Source organism: Lolium rigidum, chromosome 3 (genome assembly GCF_022539505.1).
Source record: "Lolium rigidum isolate FL_2022 chromosome 3, APGP_CSIRO_Lrig_0.1, whole genome shotgun sequence".
NCBI lineage: Eukaryota > Viridiplantae > Streptophyta > Magnoliopsida > Poales > Poaceae > Lolium > Lolium rigidum.
In genome coordinates this window covers 27,098,882-27,121,635 of record NC_061510.1, presented here as the reverse complement: position 1 = coordinate 27,121,635, position 22,754 = coordinate 27,098,882, and the positions used below count along the sequence as shown (strand labels likewise).

Genomic DNA, 22,754 nt, shown 5'->3' with positions numbered 1-22,754 from the left:
CTGCTGAATCTCATTCAGGGTTTAACTGAAGAACAACGAGCGAAGACACTTATGCTGCTTTGGCGGATTTGGTATGTGCATAATGAAATTACTCACCAGAAGCCTGCACCAACAGTCGAAGGTTCCAGGCGGTTCCTGATGAGCTACCTAGAGTCACTACTAATCATCAAGCAACACCCTGAGAAGGATTTGGAGAAAGGGAAGATTGTCGTCTCCCATGATACAGGGTTCAGGCGAGACAAGAAGGACACTGAATGCTGCAAAACAACTCGGAGGAAATGGGAACCACCCATGCAGGGTGAAGTGAAATTGAGCGTAGATGGCTCATGGTCCTCGCAAGGAACGGCTGGTGCTGGCATGGTGGTCAGGGATCACAAAGGTGAAGTTCTGGTGGCATCTTGCAGGCAACTTCTCGAGTGCCAGGATGCTACTGAAGCGGAACTCACAGCGGTGGAGGAAGGCATGAAGCTGGCCTTAATCTGGACGAGCCTGCCGATCATCGTCGAAACCGACTGTGCTTTGGCGTTGGAGTTAATAAATGGCAGTACACCGAATATTTCTGTGTATGCCTTCCAAGTCTCAAGGATTAGAGATCTAGTTAGGGAAAGAGAGTGCAAGTGTGTGAAAATAGACAGGACAGTAAATCGTGTTAGTCATGATCTAGCGCACGTAGGTAGAGTACAGGCAAAAACACAAGTTTGGCTTAGGCAATCCCCTCCTGAGGTTGCTGCAGCTGTATCCTTTGATTGTATTTCTATCCCCAGTTAATAAAGCTTTCTTTTCCCCGCAAAAAAAAAAAAAATGTCATAGATCTTGTTAGTGAAACTTTGGTGATAACATTGTCAGTGGGTTCCTTTTTAGTTTAATAGTTCAACTAATCTGATCTGCATTGTTATGCACAGCTCCTGTTCCCACCCGCAGATGCTGCCTCCATGCTTTTCATTGGTGACACTGTAATATCTGGTTAGTAATAGAATACAAGTTCTTTTGTTTCTGCCAAATTACATTTGCGGATTGTTCTTCTGAAACTTGAAATGGTAATACATATTTCCTGATGAAAAAGTAACACCAGCTTCACTATAACTTGTGCGTGTCAACTTCATTTGGCATAATCGCCTGTATTTATAGTGAGACCTTAGTAAAATTTTCGCATCATTGCAGCTCTTTCTCTTGTTGGTCTAAGAGGACAAAATAGTATTTATCAGCATTTTCTTATTCTTGTTGGTCTAAGAGGACGTTCTATCTTTTGTTTAGTCTTTAGTATTAGTACTAGAGAAAAGTGCAGATTTGAAACTAGAACGTTTCCAATTCTTGTTCAGATGCACCCTGCTTGCTTGGCTGTTTTAGTTGCTCAGTTGCTCTATATGGGATCCATGCCACTCTTCTGCTGTTGCCAATATGATTAAAAAAATAAATTATGGCCCATGGGTCCGAGACAGTATGCACCAACAAAAACAAATTATATTTTGAAGTTTGAACTGCCTCTTGGATTAACTATTGTATTCAATTCTGCGTATTGGAGCAATTGCTGCATCATTCAGCACATAATATGGATTTCTGCTTTTTGGTTCCAGGTATATGTGTTGCACTTGCCCTCTGTATTGCTGTGCCAAGAGGTAGCAAGAACAGTTTCTTTAATTACGCATGTTTGCGATACACTGTCAGCTTGACTGTAATTAACATCATAATGAACTGGTTTCAATCCACACAGGTGAGCTATGCTACTTGAGTTGCACCTGATATTATCTTGAAAATAAAAAGGCCTTCCATGTGCTCACCTCGTCTTTTTTTTTCCCAGGGTGGGGGGGCAGCCTGCTCTACAATACGTTGCTGCTGGCGTGATTGATTTTGTTGCTGTTCACTGTTTGTGGAATGTAGAAGTAAAACAGGTAATGGCGGTAAATCTTCGCCATATTGTTGTTTGTACTATAGATATGCCTATTGCCAGTCCCAATTGTGTGGCGATTGATTACATTCTATAGTGACATATCCTATTTGCTAATATCTCTTTTTTCCCCCCTCGCTTGAGGGTGACAACAATCAGCCGATGACTGAAGTGTGGGATTGGAACATTTATGGAACCAAACTCAAGTTTGATGGATGGTTTCTTAACACTGCCGATGAGGATGGTGACGGAGGTGAGGATGGTGACGGTGGTGAGGATGGTGCCGGAGGTGTGGATGATGACGGAGGTGAGGATGGTGCCGGAGGTGAGGATGGTGACGGAGGTGAGGATGGTGATGGAGGTGAGGATGATGATGGAGGTGAGGATGGTGCCGGAGGTGAGGATGGTGACGGAGGTGAGGATGATGCTACATTTGCATTGGAGGATATCGGTCGTGAAATTGTGTCATGTTTACGTGTGGTGCAATTGTTGGCCATTCGTGCAAACTTCCGTATCAGCCATATCAACGCATTGGACTGGAACCAATATACAAACATCTATAAGGCACTTGCGGGGGAAGTACAAGAGGTATACACTAGCTACTGTATGTTATATCTACTACATGCTTTATGCCTCTTTACATACTTTATATATTGTAATAAATTAAAACCCTTCACATTCATGCTTTCATGTGTAGGAAGGAATGGATTTGGTACTCACTGGACCATATAGGATGCTAGAGGCTTACTCCACCTTGGGCTTGGAGGTTTTCACAGCCGACGATGATGAGGGGTCTTCTACCGGTCGTATTTTCAAAAGGTGGGATGTTGCTTGGCCTGATGAGGTTGAGGAATTCACACAAACCATCTATGGAGGCCTTGGCCGCAAGTTGGAGGTCACATACTTGGTGATTCCGGAAGCCATTGAGACCCATGTTGAGGTCAGGTTGAACCTCAAAGACCTCGGTTCGAAAAGCCGCGCTGTGTATGGTAGCGTCAAGTCAATTGCCATTGACTATGGGAGCAAAAGCGTCCATCTCTTCAGTTGTGAACGAGGAAAGAGCTTGTCCCTGCCCTGTGGTTCCACGTGCATTCTTCCACTGCAACCACACATGATTGCATTGCCATATCTTGGACATTTCGACCTCCAGATAGAGGTGGACCTAAGAGTAATCACAACCTGTGACAGCCAAGAAGAGGACAAGAATTTGAAATTCTGTCTAGACTGCAGCCGTAGAATTAGGAGTGAAGAACGTGTAGAGCACCGTCTTAGAATTAGGAGTCAAAAAGAGAAGTTGATGGTGATCAAGTTGAAGTGAACGTCATCTGGCACCTAGAAAGAAGCTTCTAGAAAGGAGCTAGAAGACAAAATAAGTGAAGGAAGGAATGTGCCACATCTGCAACTTTGTGTATGTTACTAATTTTAGCATCATCTTCCTGCTGTTATAAAACTAAAACCTGAAATCTTGCGAGCGCAGCTGCGCCAGATAGACAGGTCGAGCCCATGCAGAAAACGACAAGAAAAATACGCGAGAAGGAAAAGTAAAGCCTCATCCGTTTGTCTCCACTTCCTTCGCCGGCGTACCAGCCTAGCTCACGCGCCCCGGCTCCCTGCGCCGGCCGACCAACCCGACGCGACGTCCGTCCCTACCCAGGAAACCAGCACCACCGTTTCCCCAGGCGCCTCTTCCGATTCACCGCCACGCAGGTTCCTGGCGGCATAGTCATTCGAGCCGGAGCAGAGCCCTTCAAAAGAATAAGACATGGGAACTTGTTATCGCTAGGAAGGACTACAAAAACCTCAATGGAATCAATCTGAAGAGAAAATGGACTCACGTTCTCGAAAGGTAATATGCTCGCTTTTCTCAGGGACAAATGATCTTGGTAAATGCTTGCTTGAGTAGCATTCCCCTCTGTATGCCATATTTTCTTGAGGTTTCCAACGGTGTGATTAAGAAGATGTATTCGCAAAGGAAAATGATAGTCTGGAATGAATTCGAATGTAGAAAAATATCATTTGGTAAAATGGCAAATTGTGTGCTTGCCAAAGGATTGGGGTCTTGGATCTAGCATCTATAAATAAGATCATGTTGTGTAAATAGTTGTGGACGGTACAAACGCATGGCAAGAATTATTGTCTAAGAAGTATCTTAGCAAGCAAGTTCTCTCCAATGCTACATGTGGAGCAAGTTGCTCTCAGTTTCTGACAAATTCATATGGCGCTTAATCATACATTCTAGCAATTTGGCAAGAGGGTGAAACATGATCGTGGAAAAATATTTTTGGGAGGACACCTGGGTTAATGGATCTCCATTGGTCTCACAGTTCCCTAGACTATCTCTACTATATTAAATGCCTAGAGGTGGTGAGATGGTTGGTACGTCAAAACTCTCCCCCACCGAAGAAAAAAACTATCGATGGCCGCCGCTCCAATATATCCCACTCCTCACGCAGCAAAGGAAAAGAGCGCTCATCTGAAAAAAAAGGAAAAGAGCGCTCCAAGGACCCAGCGCTGAAAGGAAAACTACCCTAACCATGTCGATTGATTCTTTGCCGGCTGTCGCCGTCGATGCGCCGCCCGGCTTCCGTCGCTCGCCCTGCTGCCTCCGGAGTCACACGCGCCACGCCGCTTATGCCTTCTTCCCCGTTTCCCCTTGTTTCCTGGCCCATCCCCATCCGCGCCGCCTCCCCATCTGCCATGGTCGGCTGGAAACCGCTGGTCAGCTCGACTATGGCAACTGCCGATGCCGATCGTGGAGCTTGCCGATCGTGGAGCTCGTGCTGGTTACCTCCTCCACCAATACAAAAGGTATGTGCCCTCCTATTCTCTTACTATTGCCGCACCTGCCTCAAATCCCCCAATCTTTCGCCTCCCTCCAGTCGGCGCCAGGAGCTCGCTGCGCCCGTGCTTTACGGCGGCGGTAGCGTGTATGTGTTCCTGCATAGAACGCACGACTGCGACGCCAACGCCGGTGCCCGTTGAACCATAAAATTTGCTGCTATTTACCATAGTCTTCATCTAATTCTTGTGATTTCCGCGCTTTACAGGACTTGGAGACACCGGGCCTGGAGAAATTCACCGCCGTGCGCCAAGACCACCTTCGTCTCCATCGACTTGTCGAATCTCATCCAGAAGGTTCACCCTTCTGCCTTTGGGTGTGGTTAATGAGAATGGAACTGCACGTTTTTTGCGCTTTGTAGGATCAATTTGCTTGTGCCTGTGTTGTGTGTACTGTATCTGGCATGATTATGTTGAAACGTATGCCTTGATATCTTGGTGCTTCCCTGTAACATGTAGAGATTCCATGAACTTGTTGTTCCTTCTTATTCTGCATCCAGGTGATCACTCTCTGAATTACTCAATTCACATCTACTTTGCCTTTGATTCACTAAAACTTGTGCTTCATGCATTGAAGCAGCAATACAATCTTTGTTTTCTCGCTTGGTTCTTCCTAATAATGGAACCTACAAGGATTTCACGAATCAAATATAAAGATCTAAAGGACAAGTTAAATGCCACCTATGTAGAGCTTCTGGATTCGCTGCAGTTTAGCTTAGAGCAAATGTTGTAGACCAACACTCAAGTTACATTTATATTGGTAGCTCAATGCTTATAGTAGGTAAAAGACCATTCGACACACTAGACTTGCCTTCACTATTTTCAAAGTTTTTTTGGAATGACCAACTTCAAGAACCTTTGGTATCTGAAGCAACATGGGGGAATGCACTCTAAATTGAAATGCCAATATTATGTTGTAATTCATGATTTTCCTATGTAATATATGCAGGTTTAAATCTCAAGTCAATCCATCATTTTACATCGAGTTCCTGTAGGACACGTTGGAGTAGGAGGTGCTCTTTTCAAAACCAACACTACAGGTAGTTATTTGTTCAAATGTTTTTGGCTTTTATTTTCTGTTTGAGTGCCTTTTCACTACTTTTTCTCTCTTGCTAGGTTGTCATCTGAAGTTGTCGCTTATTATTATTACCCAGTTTGAGCCACTACAGGTTACACTCCATAATACCCATTTTTTATGTTTGATACTTAAATTCTTGATGATTTGTTTTGCTTCCTCTGAAAACTGATATTGCTCATGGAGGTACGATGATAGGCTAATATAGAAACTTAGCAAGTGGCAGTACAGATTTAGAAAACATTAAAACACGACACGGAATAAATATTTAGTCTTCTTCCTCATCCTCTGACCGCGCCAACATCCACCTCTCCAAATGAGATACCTTCCAACTCTGGCTCATCAATTGACAAGTTTGCAACTTCAAGCAAACCAACACCCGTGAGAGACTCAAAAGCATCTCCTCCAACATCCCACATAAGTGATTCACCCCTTTTGTAAGCATCAGATCTTCTTGAGAGCAATCTTAAATTAGTATGGTTGAAGACTAAATCTTGTGCACGCTTGGTTCTGAGACAACTAAACATTAGGACTAACTGTATCTTCATAAATGGATCTACTCACTGTATGTTGTTTATTATCTGTGTGACTGTGTGGATCTCTGAACGAACTTGTTGCTTATATAGAAACAGACTGACGTAATGTTTTCTTGCACTGAATGTTATTGGGAATGATGTAATGTTTGCTTGCTATCTGAAACAATATGGGGGAATGCCCCCTAAGTTGATATGTAGAGATTATGATGTAACTCATGATTTTCCCCTGTAATATGTGCAGGTTTATATCTTAAGTCAATCCAGCATTTCATATCGAGTTCCTATAGGATACGTTGGGGTAGGAGACTAGGAGGTGCTAAACCAACACTACAGGTAGTTTTTTGTTCAAATGTTTCTTGGTTTTTATTTTCTTTTTGAGTGCTTCTTCACTATTTTTCTCTGTTGCTAGATTGTAATCCGAAGTTGTTGTTTATTATTACACACTTTGAGACAATACAGGTTACACTCCAAATATACCCCATTTTTTATGTTTGATGCTAAATTCCTGATGATTTGTAATTGCTTCCTCTGAAAACTGCTACTGTTCATCCGTAAATTATGTGGTTGCTTAACAGCTTCAATCAATCAATTTGTATTGGTAACTCAGCCAACATGGTTCAGTTTAAGTAAACAGTAACTTTAGTGCTGTGAAAACTGAAACATCATGCTTGCGCTATTTTTTATTGACGTGCTGCCAGTAGGAGATAAAAGAAAGCAGCTCCCGTGTCAGTTAAGACTTAATAATAGTTCTGAAAGTACTCTCTGTAGAGTAGGTTCTCTTGAGAACCATCTTTCCTTCACATACCTTTTTCAATTTTTTGCTTTTCAACTCGGTTTGAGTGCCTTTTCACTAATTATTATTTCTCTGTTGGTAGGTTACCATCTGCAGCTGCCTTTGATCACCCAATCTGAGCCAATATACAGGTTACTCTCCAAAAACAGACCATATTTTTCTATCATTACGAACTGTTCACTTCCGATGTGTATTCTTCCAACAAAAGTCTTTGATATTTGACATTTTCGTTCTACCAAATAGACATGTTGCAGACAAGCTTATGAATTAGTGTTCTCCATTTTTCCTTTAAGACTCCGAACTGAAACTTCTTGATAATATATACATGTCCTTTACGATACCATTTTCTTCAACCATTATTTAAAAAAACGCCTATGCTTTCGCCACCACAAACTAGAGGAGAAGAAAACCACTCCTAAAAGATATCCACATCCCTAACATGCCCCTTTCCTGTAGTACCGAAATGATCCTGAATGAGCAACTAATAGCGCACTTCTGTATTACCTCACTAATAAATTGTAAGAATACAATATGGCAAACATGTGCTAACCTCTGCTTATTTTAGCATCAGATCCCGTGATAACATGCTATAGGTAGTGTTTCTACTATGACCATATCTTATAATTATGCAGACTATTTATGTTTGCTGTTACTGAAGTACACAAATATATGGTTCAAAGGTAGTGTTTGAGTTTCCAATTCTTACAAGTTACATACTTCTTTGTAGCATATCAAGTTTTCAACACCATTAATGAGCTTCAGAATCCATATTTCTTTGGACATGCGTACAGTTAATAGTAATCTCTACTATATTAAAGCTCTAGCGGTGGTGTCCCATGGTAGGTCGTCTGTCCGCGCCACCGCATGCCTTATAACGCTAAAAAACCTGAAGAAACCCCGAAAAACTAGATCCACCCGCTCCCAATCTTCACTACAAGATCCAACCGAGCCCCCATCATCGTCCGCCGCCTCGGCCCCATCCTCAACCTCTCGCTACATCAGAAACTCTGAAGTCATTCATACATTTGATCAAATCTGTGCATACGCAGTCACTGTGCTTCATTACCAAAATCCGGTTATGTCTTTCTGGTTTATACTCTTGTTGTTAATTGCAAACAATAAAATGACTGCACTATTTTGGCTACTGTATAGGATTAATATCATATTTTTGTGAACTGTTGTACCACCAGTTGTGAACTGATCAAGTGTTTCTGATGGATCATCTTTGTCATCCATGCCTGAAGAAAACAAGAACTGATCAAGTGTACATGCATTTAAGAACTGGCATTGTTCTTTTCTTGCAGGTGGAGGCGGTGGTTCTGGAGGGAGACATCCTAGCATCGCGAGGGCACTTGGCAGATATATATCACATTTTGAAGGTGTGCAACCTTCTGCTCGATCAGATCCTTTTCGTTGAGCTGGGTGACTAGGTAATAGAGATTTGCGTATTCATTACACCTCAAGTTCAGTATCAAAGAGCATACATCACTGCAGTACACCTAATTATATCTCATATAGAATTTTTGATGGCTATCTGTTTTGCCTGCTGCATACACACAAGTTCTCATGTTGTCTGTATGTCATATAGGTCTTACTTGAAATAATTCAAAATTGTCTGATGTGTTCTGGACAATGCACACCTTCAAACTTTAACAGGTCCATTCATTGGTTAAACTGCTCTGCCACCTATTCTTCTTTACTATGTTGTCCGGTGCCAGGCCTCCAAACTTTGAGTTTAGATGTCAAGTGCTCCAATGCACAAAGCGAGAAATTAAAGTACATGAATCTATTTATGGTTTATTTTGTGTGAACTTGTCCCATATAGGAATTTAAGAACAAGAGTGTCGTATTGTTGCAGATATCTCAACTGTCTTGGGTGTCAATTTCTTACTGAAAACAGCCAAATGGTCATGTATAGATTGGTAGCTGATCCATCACACAATTTCGTAAATTGCTATTTTTTTGGATCAACTTGCTATATCTCTAGGTGTGTGTAATAGTGGCCATCTTTTTTTCTCATTGCCATGTCATCGTTCTTTTATCTTGAAGTGGTTTGAACCAATTAGTTTATTGCTTAGGTAACTACGATTTTGATCACAATATGAAATTGGTCTATTTTTCCGTCTTCATACACATGAGTGATTTCATATTCGACATTTTCAGCTTCCTGAATTTTCTATCACTATTTGTAGGTCCTGCTACTAAGAAGCCGGGGGGAACTCCTAAGGAAAAACGGTCATTAGTGAAAAAGGAAGGTAAAATATTCTACAGAAATCAAGTGTGCTTTTATGTTACATGCATCTTATATTACAAGCTTTTGTGTGACAAGATATCACGCAAGCTTCTAAAATGTTTGTGCATGATATCCTGGTACCAATTCAGAGCAAACTAGATCATGAAAAAAACATTCTTCTTTGATGACATGGTACAAGTGGTTTTACGAGAAAGGGAACTCTACATGTTTGCTAGCAGTGTAGGTTGGATCCACTTCAGCCTCATAAATTACAAGAATACCATTGGCAAACCTTTGCTAACCTCTGCTTATTTGTGTGTGAATGTAAAGTTAATGGGTGAACACATGTTGCTTTGAGTGATTACCCTGTAAAGTATAGCAATACCAATACCTTGCTAACCTCTGCTTATTCTCCTTGTTTAGCACCGTGAGTATTCAGAAGCACCCTGGCGAAATTTAATTTACAGGGTAACTTAATTAATCATAGCGGCCATAGTATACGCATGGAACATTTAATTAAGAATGAACGTCATTGGTATATACTAGACGCCAATAGTTATGATTTCAGAAAATAGACTGAAAGATGGGCATAGATAATAATCTGACCCGCAAGCTTAATTATTTTGGTGCTCCCATGCTATCTTGTCCCTATGTCCACTAAAATGGAGATGAGAATTCTAAATAGTGCTTTCCTATTTTGGAAAAATTTATTCTTTGTCTAGCATATGCATGTAAGTATGCCACAAATAAATTAGTGAAAACTGATACATTATTTATAGTGGAATGATTGATGCAAACATGCAATATTAGTTGTCCAAGAAAAAACAGATTTGTTACATGTTTCCATACGGACATTTGTGTTACATGTTTCCATTTGTCATGCAGCCAACGGTTCGAAACGAGTGCATCAAAATGCTATCCTTCTTAGCGTCGCCAAACTCATGTAGGTCGAGGGCTAAACGATACGCTGAAACCGTGGCTTCCATTGCGACTCTTGGGCATCCCTACATGCCGGATTCCCCATCCATGAAACACACACTTTATGCTTTGATGATGACTGACTTCATGGAGGAAATAACGCGTATGCGGATGGAGTATGCTAGCTGTGTTGGTAAGTGATGCCCTTACACCAAGCCATTGCTGTGAATTTTTTAGGTGCCTTTCCTGACATAAACCATTCTTTTCTATAGCCACTATCCTCCATGAAGAAGAGAAGATGATGGAACTGTTAACCTTCGCTTCACAAGAGCCCAACTAAGGAGAATGAGCGCTCAACGGTGTGACAATACGCGTTGAAGAAGTTATACTGGTAGTGTTAAGTGTTGTGTTAAAATGATATTAATAGATGATCATCTATCTCTCGTAAGATGATCATCTCTCTATCATAAGCTTAGTAATCAGAATTAGGAATATTGTTTAGGCATGATGTATGGATGTGTTATCGTGTCTCCTACCTATGATTGGATCATATGAATGATATGAAAGCTAAGTACTGGTGACATCAATTTGTTTTTCCTTGTGTGTTCTCTACTTGGAATAATTGCACATGGCATTTTTTCCAAACTTTACATGTAACATGGATGGTACAGGTAATGTGCCCATTTTTATCTGATCATGTGACATCGATGAATCATAGAATTACCTGGCATTGTGCTATAGTCCTATTTAAAATGATATCGACAATTGTATGGGAATTAGGCTCAATTCTATCTACAAGAATTATAGTGTTCCTTTGGTAAGTTAGTACTGCATGTGTCATATGCTAATCTTCCTCGTGATTATTTTTCCCTCCATTTCTTCACGATTATATATTTTTAGTTTAACTGATAAAATGTGCTCTCTCTTTTTAGTGAATATGAATCAACATGTGAAGGAACTCATAAGATCTTGTAACAAAATTTTAATTTTCTGTTTTATATGCATGTCGAATATGAGTTTTAGATTTATCTTGTTGTATGTTCACTTTTGCATGTCATGTTGTTCAGGATGTGTTGAAAGGAACAAAACTCAAATGCAACATCATGTGTTGTAATATGATGTGACGAGGAAACTTCTAGAAAACATCGTGGCAACGCACGGGCATTCAACTAGTACAATATAACTTTCTCTGAATTAGACACAATAGAGAAAATGAAGGAAGATGGTTGAGGCTATATTAGATTTAGAAGGACTGTGGGGGTGGGACAAGTAACCAAAGATGAGGGATGTCACTTCTTTGGTCAGAATGAAACTTAAGTTTTATCCTGGCATGTGGTCGTACGTGCTTCTGGTCTGATTAGAGTACTTGAAAGTGTTGAAGACCTTCCCGGGAATTGGATCAACTATTTTCCTAGGACTCAACATAAACTGGGGTGCTCTGCCAGGGAGCTGTAGTTTGTTGTACAATTTGGAAAAGTAGAAATTATGCTTGTTCTAGATGGCGTTTCCCTGATGATCCAGCGAAATTTTAAGACTGTATTTAGATGGGACCATGGGTAATATAGGGAAAAAACCAATACATAAGAAGTCTTGATGGTGTAGCAGAGAAGATCAAGATAGTGATAAAAGAAGCGTGCTCGAGGCGAAAGGGCTCGAACTATTACAAAATTAAAATTAAAGAGAAAACCCCTAATTTGGTCTATGAAGTTGCCCTGGATGTGTATTTTGGTCACGAACTTGCAAATCGTGAATTTTGGGTCACGAAATTGCCCGCGCGAGTGTTTTCGTCACTCCATCATGGTGACCATTAGTTTGGTGACGTGGGTAATGGTTTTTTTTGCAAATTGGCCCCTAAATTATCTTTTTTTTTATTTTTCTAGCCCTAATTTTGACTTCTTAGGGGGGCAATTTGTAAAAAAACATTTGGCCACATCAGAGAACTAATATTGGTCGTGACGGAATGACCAAAACGCTCGCGCGGGGCAACTTCTTGGCCCAGAATTCACGATTTGCAAGTTCGTGACCAAAGCGCACATCTGGAGCAACTTCATAGACCAAATTGTTGATTTTCTCAAAATTAAATCTCAGTATCCAACATTAGATGAAGATGTTTTCTCGATGTTGGTCGGGGGAAAAAATCTGTTGGTGCAAAGCCGAAAGATTTTCCAATTAACATGCTAGATGTTATTGCATCATCTCAATCTCTGATAAGACATTGTGCAACCACACAATAAGTGTTCCATTCAGACAAACAAATGTTACAGTTTGCTGTTTCCGGTCTTTGTCAGGCTGCCCATAGCACGGGCCTTCTCCCTGAGACGACAACATACATCCTTCACCACTGAGTATGGATGAGACATTGGCACGTAGTAAGATTATTTGGATAATTTTTCACCACCATCGTAATTTAGTTGGACCTAATAGACCCATATAGTCCATCAACAAAACCCATAGTGACCACCTCCCAAGCCTGGATATGAAACTCTCTCTGGATATTGCCAAACTCCCTTCAAAGTAATTGGGTTTGCCAATAATGAAGAAAGACTAGAAAAACCTCAATGGAATCAAACTGAAGAGAAAACTAGGGGAAAAGACTCAAGTTCTCGAAAGTATATGCTCGCTTTTCTTAGGAACAAATGACCTTGGTAAATGCTTGCTTGAGTAGCATTCCTATCTATATGCTATATTTTCTTGAGGTTCCCAACGTGTGATTAAGAAGATGTATTCGCAAAGGAAAATGATAGTCTGGCATGAATTGGATGGTAGAAAAATAGCATTTGGTAAAATGGCACATTGTGTGCTTGCCAACGGATTGAGGTGTTGGATCTAACATCTATTAATAAGATCATGCCATGTAAATGGTTTGTGGACACTACAGAACACATGGCAAGAACTATTTTTTTGATAAAAGGCGCCTCCGCCCAGTTCCATTCCATTTTCAGAAATGAAACATATAGTTCACAAACATCATCCACTACCAGCCTACTCTAGAGGCCAAAGCTCAAACAAGCCTAAGCAACATCCCATGTTTTTTCACAAAAGACTACACACTACACGACCATAGGGAGAGTTCACAAACACCCATTTTATACTTCGTTTTCCTATGAGCTTTTTCATCCTCATTTTTCCTTTTTCTTCACAGTCCAATTCACAACTTGATCTCACCACGAACTTCCGGGGTCCCTGGACCAATCACCATTACTCCAACTTTTCTTCTCTTCATCGCCACCCGACTTGGAAAAGCTCCTATGCTTTCAGTTCCAGCTCCTCGCACCATTCTTCTATCATCAACTTCCACCTGGCCTTGCACATCGGAATCCATCACCTGAGAAACCGCGCAATCCTCCTCCATATTTCCTACATTCCAGTCTAGATTAGTCGACCAAAAAAATTCATTTCTCATTTTCTAGGCATTCAAAATAACAACAGATGTAATTATATTCACCGCCCCATTAGCTTCGTTACTAACCCACAAACCAGCCACTTGTTCATAGGTGGAGCCAACCTGTTTCTTCATGATAATAGACACACATTTCCAAACCATCTTGATAGTATCGCATTCAAAACACAGGTGTTCCACACTCTCTAAATCAGAGCAAAAAAGACATCTCTTATCTTGTACTAGTTGCCTTTTAGACAGATCATCCCTAGTAAGGATTTTGTTGTCTGAAACTAACCAAATAAACACTTGTACTCTAGGTGGTACATTCAGCTTCCAAACTGAAGGGGTAAACACAGGTTTAACACCTCTGAAGTTCACCACAGCATAAAGAGATTGGGAGGTATATTCCCCATATGCATGTAGTTTCCAGACCAACTGATCTGGTTCCCCACTCAAATTTAATTGTTGAACAATAGTAGCTTTTAAATCCCATTGCATCAGTAACTTTTCATTGAAACATCTTCTAAAGGTGAGTTTCAACTCTAGCCCATCCTAGATATCACTAATAGTTTTTCTTTGCTCATTACAAATAACATACAACTCCCAAAAATGAATGGTCAAGCTAGTGCCGCCAAACCATTGGTCTTCCCAAAAATTAATATTTCGACCATCCCCAACCAATCATTGGTATACAAATTTTACAGCAGTAAAAGTCCAGAGCAAACCTCTTCAAAAAGGAGAAAGATTCACATTTTTACTACAAGCAAAAATGTTTGGATGTTGTGTTCTATATTTAAACTGAATAATATATTTCCATATTTTATGATCATCCAGATTAAACCTTCTAATCCAAGAGGACAGAAGAGATATATTCATGTCTCTTATATTAGGAATCCCCATACCTTCAAACTCTTGTTTCATACTCACTAAATCCCAGTTAGCTAGATGGTATTTATGATGCCCTTCATAGTTATCCCACAAACAATGCACCATTTGTGAGTTAATTGCTTTAACAGCCCACTTCGGAAATTTTGGAACGATAATAAATAAATTGGTATACTTACTACTCCCTCCGTCCCAGTTCGCAAGGCAAAGTTTTCAAATATCTTGACCCAAGGTGAATTCTCATTGGCTCTAAATTTCCACGTAAACACGTTAACATCAGCGCTGCAATTAATTGGGAAATTAAAAAGAACTTTATTTTCTACCCTTTAATTCATTTTTACTCCCACATTAAATACAAATGGTGCATGCAATGCTAATGAGCCTCGTTTTACACGGTGGGATACAAAAGGAGGAGTCTTTTGCATGCAATAATGAATCAGTTTTACTCCCACATTAAATGCAAATGTGCCTATGAGGTGAGGCATTTTGGGACAAATATTTTTTGGAACTTTGCCTTGCGAACTGGGACGGAGGGAGTAGGCAAGATCTGATTAGGATCAACCTGCTAGCATGGTTTAGTAGTTGACCACGCCAGCCAGCAATTCTCTTGATGATACTATCAATCAAAGGCTGGATATCTTCTTTCTTTAGCTTGCTGAAGTGCAAAGGCACACCAAGATATTTGATGGGAAACTCACTTACTTTACACCCAAAAATTTCAGCTAAAACATTGACTTCTTCCACAGGAATATTGATAGGGACTAGATCGCTATTATTAAAGTTTATTTTCATTCCTGAGATTTGTTTAAACAGGGAAAGCAACCATTTTAAGTTTTGGGCTTGCTCCACATTGTTCTGTAGAAATAGAAATGTGTCGTCTGCATATTGCAGACTGAACACACCACCCGGTCTCATATTACTCAAAAGCCCAGAAATCATATTATGTCGCGCCGCTTTAATAAGCATTTTTGTAAAAACATCCGCTACAAAATTAAGAAGGATGGGGGATAAGGGATCTCCTTGACGGAGCCCTTTAGCTGTAAGAAAATAATTGCTCTCATGATCATTAATTCGCACCCCAACCGACCCTCCTTGCACCAGGTTCGTGATTTGTTACACCAACTTCGGCTAAAACCTCGTTGCATTAACATGCTCTCCAAAAAGGACCAGTCCACTCGATCGTACGTTTTCTCATAGTCTAATTTCAAGACAACCCCTTGCTCATGTTTACTATGAACGTCATGAACAATTTCATGCGCAGAAACAACACTCTCCAAAATATATCGTCCTTTAATAAAATCTGTTTGATTAGTCGAGATAAGCCTATCAGCAATTTTCCTAGTTTGTTAGTACAAGCTTTGCAAAAATATTAAAACTGCAGTTTGTCAAGGCAATGGGCCTATATTTTTTCAAATAAATTTCATCAGCGGGCATGGCGAAGTTGATTCTTAATAAATCCGCTTCATCCTTCTCAAAATCCCTAAACAGGTTAATAAGATCTGATGGTTTCCCAGAAATTTTGATAAAACAAAAAAGGAGAAACCGTATGAACCAGGTGCTCCATCTGCATATGAGCCAAAAACAGCCCCTTTGATTTCATCTTCAGAGAAAGGTTGGTCCAGAAAGTTATTTTCAGCCACAGTGACTAAATCATCACTTTCCCAAAAGTCTTCATCTAGGTTAATGTCCATTTTATCCTCTTTCCCAAAAAGGTTTTTGTAAAAATCCACGGCAACATCTAACATCTCCTGAGTAGACTCAACCTCCATACCCTCTTTATTTTGCAAATAAATAATTTTCTTTCTTCTCCTCCTTTGATTAGCTACCGCATGAAAATAGGTTGTATTCTTATCATCCTCCATAATGTCCTTCTCTCGAGACCTTTGTCTAGCACTAATTTCTTCCATACGCCACATATGATTTAGCTCAGCACTAATGTGCTTCATCCTGTAGATAGAGTTTCTGTTTCAGACATAATATGAAGGCAATTAAAATCGGCAACTAAAGCTTGTTTTTCTTTTTTTGCTCAGCATTTATGTTAATACCCCACCCCTTTAGAAATTTCCTAAGTCTCCGCAGTTTAACATCCCACACATCGATAGCTTTTCCATGAGGACAAGGTTGTTTCCAATTTTTAGTAACAAGATCCCTAAAACCCTCAATCTCCAGCCACCACTTCTCAAAACGAAAAGGTTTTTGTGTGCCTGCTATGCAACTCCACTAAGCCAGAACCATTAATCCATTCATTGAACTTGTTAACCCATTCGAAATTCACTATCCCATTATTCTTGTCCTCAACTTTCCTTAGCAAATTAAAATCCCCACCAACAACGATAGGGATATTATTATTTTGAGTTAAGGATGATAATTCATCCAAAAACTCTTGCTTATGTTCTTCATAAGCAGTCCCATACATCGCCAAAAAGTTCCAAATAAATTTGTCTTTTTTTTATTTTCAAGGAAACCATCAAGCAAAACTTTCTTTTTTACCACGAGAAAATCTCGAACATTCCCAGGTTAATACCCAGTAAAATGCCATGGTAAATCTTACAGCAACATCGCAGTCTCTGAAAATGCATTGCGCAACCACACACCAAGTGTTCGATTCAGACGAACAAACGTTACAGTTTGCTGTTTCCGGTCTTGGTCAGGCTTCCCATTGCACGGGCCTTCTCCCGGAGCACAAACTTCTGCGTCTTCCCCGTCGAAGTCTTTGGCAGATCCTCGAACACCACCGTCTTGGGCGCCATGAAATGCGGCAGCCTCTCCCGGCAGAACCCTATGATCTCTGCTTCCGTGGCACTGGCGCCATCCTTGAGCTCGACGAACGCGCACGGCGTCTCACCCCAGTGGTGGTCGGGCCTCGCCACGACCGCCGCCTCGAGCACCGCCGGGTGGCTGAAGATCACCGACTCGACCTCGATGGAGCTGATGTTCTCGCCGCCCGATATGATGATGTCCTTGGCCCTGTCCTTGAGCTGGATGTACCCGTCCGGGTGCCGCATGCCGAGGTCGCCCGTGCGCAGCCACCCGCCAGCCATGGATTCCTTGGTCGCGTCGATGTCCTTGTAGTACCCGCTCATGACGGTGTTGCCCCGGAACATCACCTCGCCCACCGTCTTCCCGTCGAGCGGCACGCTCCCCATGGTGGCCGGGTCCTTGACCTCCACGTCCTGCATCGCCATGTGGTGGAACCCCTGGCGCGCCTTGAGCCGCGCGCGCTCCTCCGCCGGCAGCGCGTCCCACTCCGGCATCCACGTGCACACGGTGGCTGCGCCGTACGTCTCGGTGAGGCCGTAGATCTGGTACACCGCGAAGCCGAGCTCCTCCATCCCGAACAGGACGCGCGGCGGGGGAGGCGCGCCTCCCGTCATGACGCGCACGGTGCCCGGCAGCGGCCTCCGGTCCACGGCCGCCGCGTTGACGATCATGTTGAGCACCGTCGGCGCGCCGCCCATGTGCGTGACCCCGTGCCGCGCGATGCTGTCGAAGATGACCTTGGCAGTGAAGTGGCGCAGGCAGACGTTGGTGCCGCCCTGCATGGCGACGCCCCACGGCAGGTTCCAGCCGTTGCAGTGGAACATGGGCACCGTCCAGAGGTACGTCGGCATGTGCGTGATGTCGTAGGCGAGCACCGTGCCGACGGTGTTGAGGTACGCGCCGCGGTGGTTGTACACCACGCCCTTGGGCCGCGACGTGGTGCCGGACGTGTAGTTGAGCGCGATCGGGTCCAGCTCGTTCTCCGGCCACCGGATGTCGAACCGCGACGGGGCGTCCCTGATGAGACCCTCGTAGTCCGTGCAGCCGGCTGGGCGGGCATCGTCCGAGATGGTTACGAGGACCGGGAGGCTGGCGGCGTCGGGCAGATCGGCCGCGAGGCTCTTCAGGGCCGCTCTCCCGACTTCGAGGAGGCTAGACTCGACGAGGAACACCTTGGCGCCGGAGTGCTTCAGCAGGGCGGACACCATGGCCGCGTCGTGGCGCGTGTTGAGCGTGCAGAGCACCGCGCCGGCCATTGGCACGGCGAAGTGTAGCTCGTACATCGCCGGCACGTTCGGGCTGAGGACTGCAACCTGCACATTGGCGCCGTGGTTAGCGACATGTAATGAAAAATCTTTGTGTTGCTTGGCATGAGCCCATGGTATATTGGCAATACAGCCCATGGTGTACGTACATGACCGATGGGCATGGTGGCATGGCCTCATGCCCCCATGGAAATTAATTGCTACACTGCTCTGATCTTATATTTTCTTTATGTGGCCAAACATTATCCCATTCCCATCACCAGCATTCCACATGGAAATCCGGAAGATCAATGAGTGCACGGATCAACAGCTACAGCTACCCACTGTGCCCAAGCGGCCATTAGCATTATGAGAAGACGCAATGTCCACAGCAAATCCGTTCCATCTTCAGAATTGCTAAACACTACTAATGGCCATGGATTACCAGAACGTGAAATGAAGAACTTCATTCTGTCATTTTGACTGACTAGCTTGCTTGGGCCAAGAGATGGAACAAAGTTACCAGAGAGAGGCCAAACAGATGGACCAACAGAAAGCTTGTCGGGTTGCGCGCACTGACTCACCACATCACCGCGTGCGACGCCGAACCGCGCGGCGAGCGCGGCGGCCACGCGGATGCAGCGCTCCCGGGTCTCCCTCCACGTGGTCGGCCGCGCCTCCCCGTACACCACCGCCGGGCGGTCGCCGTAGACGGCCGCGGCGCGCTCGATGAAGCTGATGGGCGTCAGCGGCGCGTAGTTGGCCGCGCACCGCACCGTGCCGGCGTCCATGTCCAGCACCTCCGCCTCCTCCCTTCCCACAAGGCTGGAGAAGAAGGAGAGGGATGCCACGCCGAGTGGAGGAGGCGAAGTAAACGGGGCGTGCGGGCGGCGTGGCCATGGCGGGGATAATTTAGTTAACGAGGCGCGCGCGCCGGCAAGATCGGGACTGGGATTATGATAACCCCGGTGGGGATTAGAAAAATGGCGGAGCTGGATCAGCTGACGCTGAAGCTGCAGCTGCTGATGGACTGGTTCGATGCTGTCCCTGCTGCTGATGACGACGCTGCGGCGGCGGTGGATTAGTCCACGGAGCAGCGCGGCTCTGCTCATGGCCTCGAGTGAGATCGAGTGGCGAGTGAGAGCTGAGTGGCGAGTGATAGGGAAATGAAAATGGCGGAGATGCTGTGTTGCTCTCAGGATAAAACGAGAGTACACGCGCGGATGGCATGAGAGATTGTGGATCGTTGGTTTATTTACGTGCCTGACACGGGAGCTCTTTTTTTTTAATGGAAAACTCATTCCATTGAACAACTTGCGTATAGCAACATCGGAAGTTGGGCAAAGGTAGGCACATGGAACGCAGCGATTCTACCGGCTCCGGTAGGTAAAGGAGTGATGACATCATGCTGACGTCGTCCATGTGTTGATTTAGTTTTCAAAAATTTGTGAAATATTTCTGAAATCGTGAAACATGTCTGAAACTTATGAAAAATTATTTACAGTTCATATGTTTCAGAAAGTTTCACAAAGTTTCACATCTGTTGTTAACGTGTTTATGAAACTTGTGAAACATTTTCTACTATTTAAATTTGTTTCAATTATGTTTCAGTTAAGTCAAAAAGGGAACAAAAAGTTTCACCAATCTCAAAGCATAATGTGTGGTGGATGACACTCCTACACATACAGCCTGTAAAAAGGAGTTTTGCACATGGCCCGGCCATCTTTGCACTGAAACACTAGACGTGTGTTTGGTAGCCTGTATGGTACCACTGCGCCAGCGAGATGAGTCTCCGTGCGCGTCGCGAACAGGCCATGTGCCATGAAAGGCGAGTCGTTTGGTAGACTGAGCGGTCTTTTCTGCGACGGAGAGGGAAGCTAGGCCCCATTGTTTGGTTGCCCGTTTTCAGTACTTTCTTCCCTGCTCGTGCAGGTCACAGCCTGTTTGGTTGCAGACAGCTGCGTGCTGTGGTAACCCCTTCACTTGGAGTGGTGAGGTTAACCAATACTGAATAACATCACACATCATATTCAGTTCATCAAAAAAGGTGCTGGTAATACACAGCAACTACTTAGTGGGTGATGCATCACGAGCGAAGCAACTATACTTCATGATGCATCACAGTTTCATCACGAGGGGTTAGTATAATACCACCTCGAACAAGTTCAATGTTACAGACCGAGGATTAGGTTGTAGCAAGTGCTAGCTAATGGAGGGATACAAGATCACCTCACAAAATCAGCAGATCATGACGAAGAAAGCAGAAGCATTAAGCAGGAAACTGGTTGTAGAGCCAGGTCCTAAGCCAGCTCCTCCTCTCCGGTGGATGCAGCTTACGGTACTCGGCATACTCTGCTTCGTTGTCTGCAATGAAGTCGATAGCCCTGACCAGCAAGTTAGGCTAGAACAGCTGTGCCTTGCACACAAACCGGGGCGGGAAGATCATCTTCATCTGAGCGTAGTTCGTGATCAGGGTGCCGACTTATTGACGGTGCTTCGGGTAGCGCTGCAATCGAAAAGGAATAACTGTTAGTGCGGACGACATTCACATAATACTTTCAGATCTATAAAGGAACTCAATGAGGCTTCGTACCTGAATGTACTCGTCCGTCGTCTCTTCATCACCGCCGTAGAAGCAGCAACCATCTTCGCTCCAGTCTAGAATGCTATCGGATTTCATCTTCATAATGACGCTACACTTTGTCCTCCAGTTTTTGATGTGGTTGTAGAGCTGAAGAGTGGTGACATGTACGCCAACGAATGCAAGAACATCCGCAGCTACCTTCTTCATCTGCTGCTCCTTGAATCCCATGTTGAAGTAGACACTAGTAGGAAAAGGCTAATTAGTGGCGCACCAAAAACTACATTCTGTGGCGCATGGGCAGTGCGCCACAGAAACAAGATCTCATCTATAAGGCGCACCATGTGAGGTGTGCCACAGAAATTGTTTATGTGGCGCATATGTAGCTGGTGCACCACAGAAATAAGATCTCATCTATAAGGCTTTTCCTACTAGTGAGACGCCGATACGGACGAGCTGAACCAACCAGTTCAGCACAAACTCTGATAGCTCAGGTTTCCAAACCATGACTGGTTTGCTTGCAATCATACATGGCTGAGCATTCACAGTAGGCGCAGACAGATCAGGGTAGCCCAAAGGTATGATCGCCTACATGACAAACGCTAGCAGATCAATGAACTACCACTACCACATCAATGAACAACGAGATAAGTAAGAGCGGCCTTACAGTCAACGGAGCCACACGCAGCACCGATGTCAGGGAAGCAAGGGACCATAGCAAAGATGCAGGCAACACCACCGTCCTAGTGGAAGAGTCAACGGTGACAACGGTCCCCGTGGTAGAGTCAGATGCAACCTGGACAACCTCCACAACCTCAATCGGCGACGAAGGAATGTCCTAAAATGGATTCGTTCAGACCCTCCTTGTGTACCCAAAAGATCTAGATCTAAGGCTAGGGTTTGCAAAAGCTTACCACAAACGAAGTCATCGACGCAAAGGAAGAAGATGACCATCCGCGGGCAGTAGCCGCCGCCACAGCCGACGTCGCCACCGGAAGCCTCGTTGACCATGCGGGTGAGGAAGAGCCGGCCATGGGCACTAGATCAGGAAGGGTGGATGAGCTCGAAATGGGGGGAAATGGGGGATTTAGATTTGCTGGTGACAGAGCCGCCCCTATATACGGTGGTGAAAATTCAAGCATGATGACCGAATTCATCCCGCCGAGATTTTTCTGTCCCGTGTGAGCTCCCGCCATCTCCCGCGGTGGCTCTGCGAGGACGCGACGTTCTCCACTTCTGCGGAAACGGGGTGGCTCGCTAGAAATGGCCGAACCGGGCGTTCCTCCAGGGCCTGGCCCGAGGGTGCTTTGAGAAGCAGTTCTTGCAAGAACGCAGGCTCGGCTAGGTAACCAAACGGGCCAAAAAAGCTGGACCGATGCGAGCCAATGGCCACGCAGGCTACCAAACGCGCCCTAGCTAAAGCGTCTGCAATTTTATTACATATCCCGAGAGCAAAAAAAAATCGAAAAAGAACTGAAATTTAAACAAGCTAAAGCCTTAATCTCTCGAAAGAGCACACCATTCGGTGCAATATCAAGCTTGTTTGACTTAACTGCATGGACAAGCATCTGGGTGTCAGAAAGTATCCAACGATTTGAATAGTATCTCTTGTTGTGTTGCCGAC

General features: G+C 43.8%; 2 protein-coding genes across 2 annotated transcripts; one reads left to right on the top strand and one right to left on the bottom strand.

Moving 5' to 3' along the window:
• The first annotated feature begins 2,047 nt into the window (after positions 1-2,047).
• Positions 2,048-3,203, top strand: LOC124694543. Its single transcript, XM_047227519.1, has 2 exons — positions 2,048-2,473; positions 2,583-3,203. The coding sequence occupies exons 1-2, from the start codon at positions 2,048-2,050 to the stop codon at positions 3,201-3,203; spliced, it is 1,047 nt and encodes a 348-aa protein (XP_047083475.1).
• A 13,952-nt stretch (positions 3,204-17,155) lies between these two features.
• LOC124695281 (butanoate--CoA ligase AAE1-like) lies at positions 17,156-19,355 on the bottom strand. The gene is made up of 2 exons (XM_047228140.1): positions 19,134-19,355; positions 17,156-18,618 (listed from the first exon to the last, which is right to left on the bottom strand). The coding sequence occupies exons 1-2, from the start codon at positions 19,338-19,340 to the stop codon at positions 17,167-17,169; spliced, it is 1,659 nt and encodes a 552-aa protein (XP_047084096.1). The 5' UTR covers positions 19,341-19,355; the 3' UTR covers positions 17,156-17,166.
• Between the last annotated feature and the right edge of the window lie 3,399 nt (positions 19,356-22,754).

What these genes read in the sequence shown, in the direction of transcription:
- LOC124694543 (XM_047227519.1), top strand. Translation starts at nt 2,048, where the DNA reads ATGACTGAAGTGTGGGATTGGAACATTTATGGAACCAAACTCAAGTTT. An exon ending in TTGCGGGGGAAGTACAAGAG is followed by an intron (nt 2,474 to 2,582) that starts GTATACACTAGC and finishes TTTCATGTGTAG; the next exon opens with GAAGGAATGGATTTGGTACT.
- LOC124695281 (XM_047228140.1), bottom strand. Translation starts at nt 19,340, where the DNA reads ATGGACGCCGGCACGGTGCGGTGCGCGGCCAACTACGCGCCGCTGACG. An exon ending in GCGTCGCACGCGGTGATGTG is followed by an intron (nt 18,619 to 19,133) that starts GTGAGTCAGTGC and finishes GCCAATGTGCAG; the next exon opens with GTTGCAGTCCTCAGCCCGAA.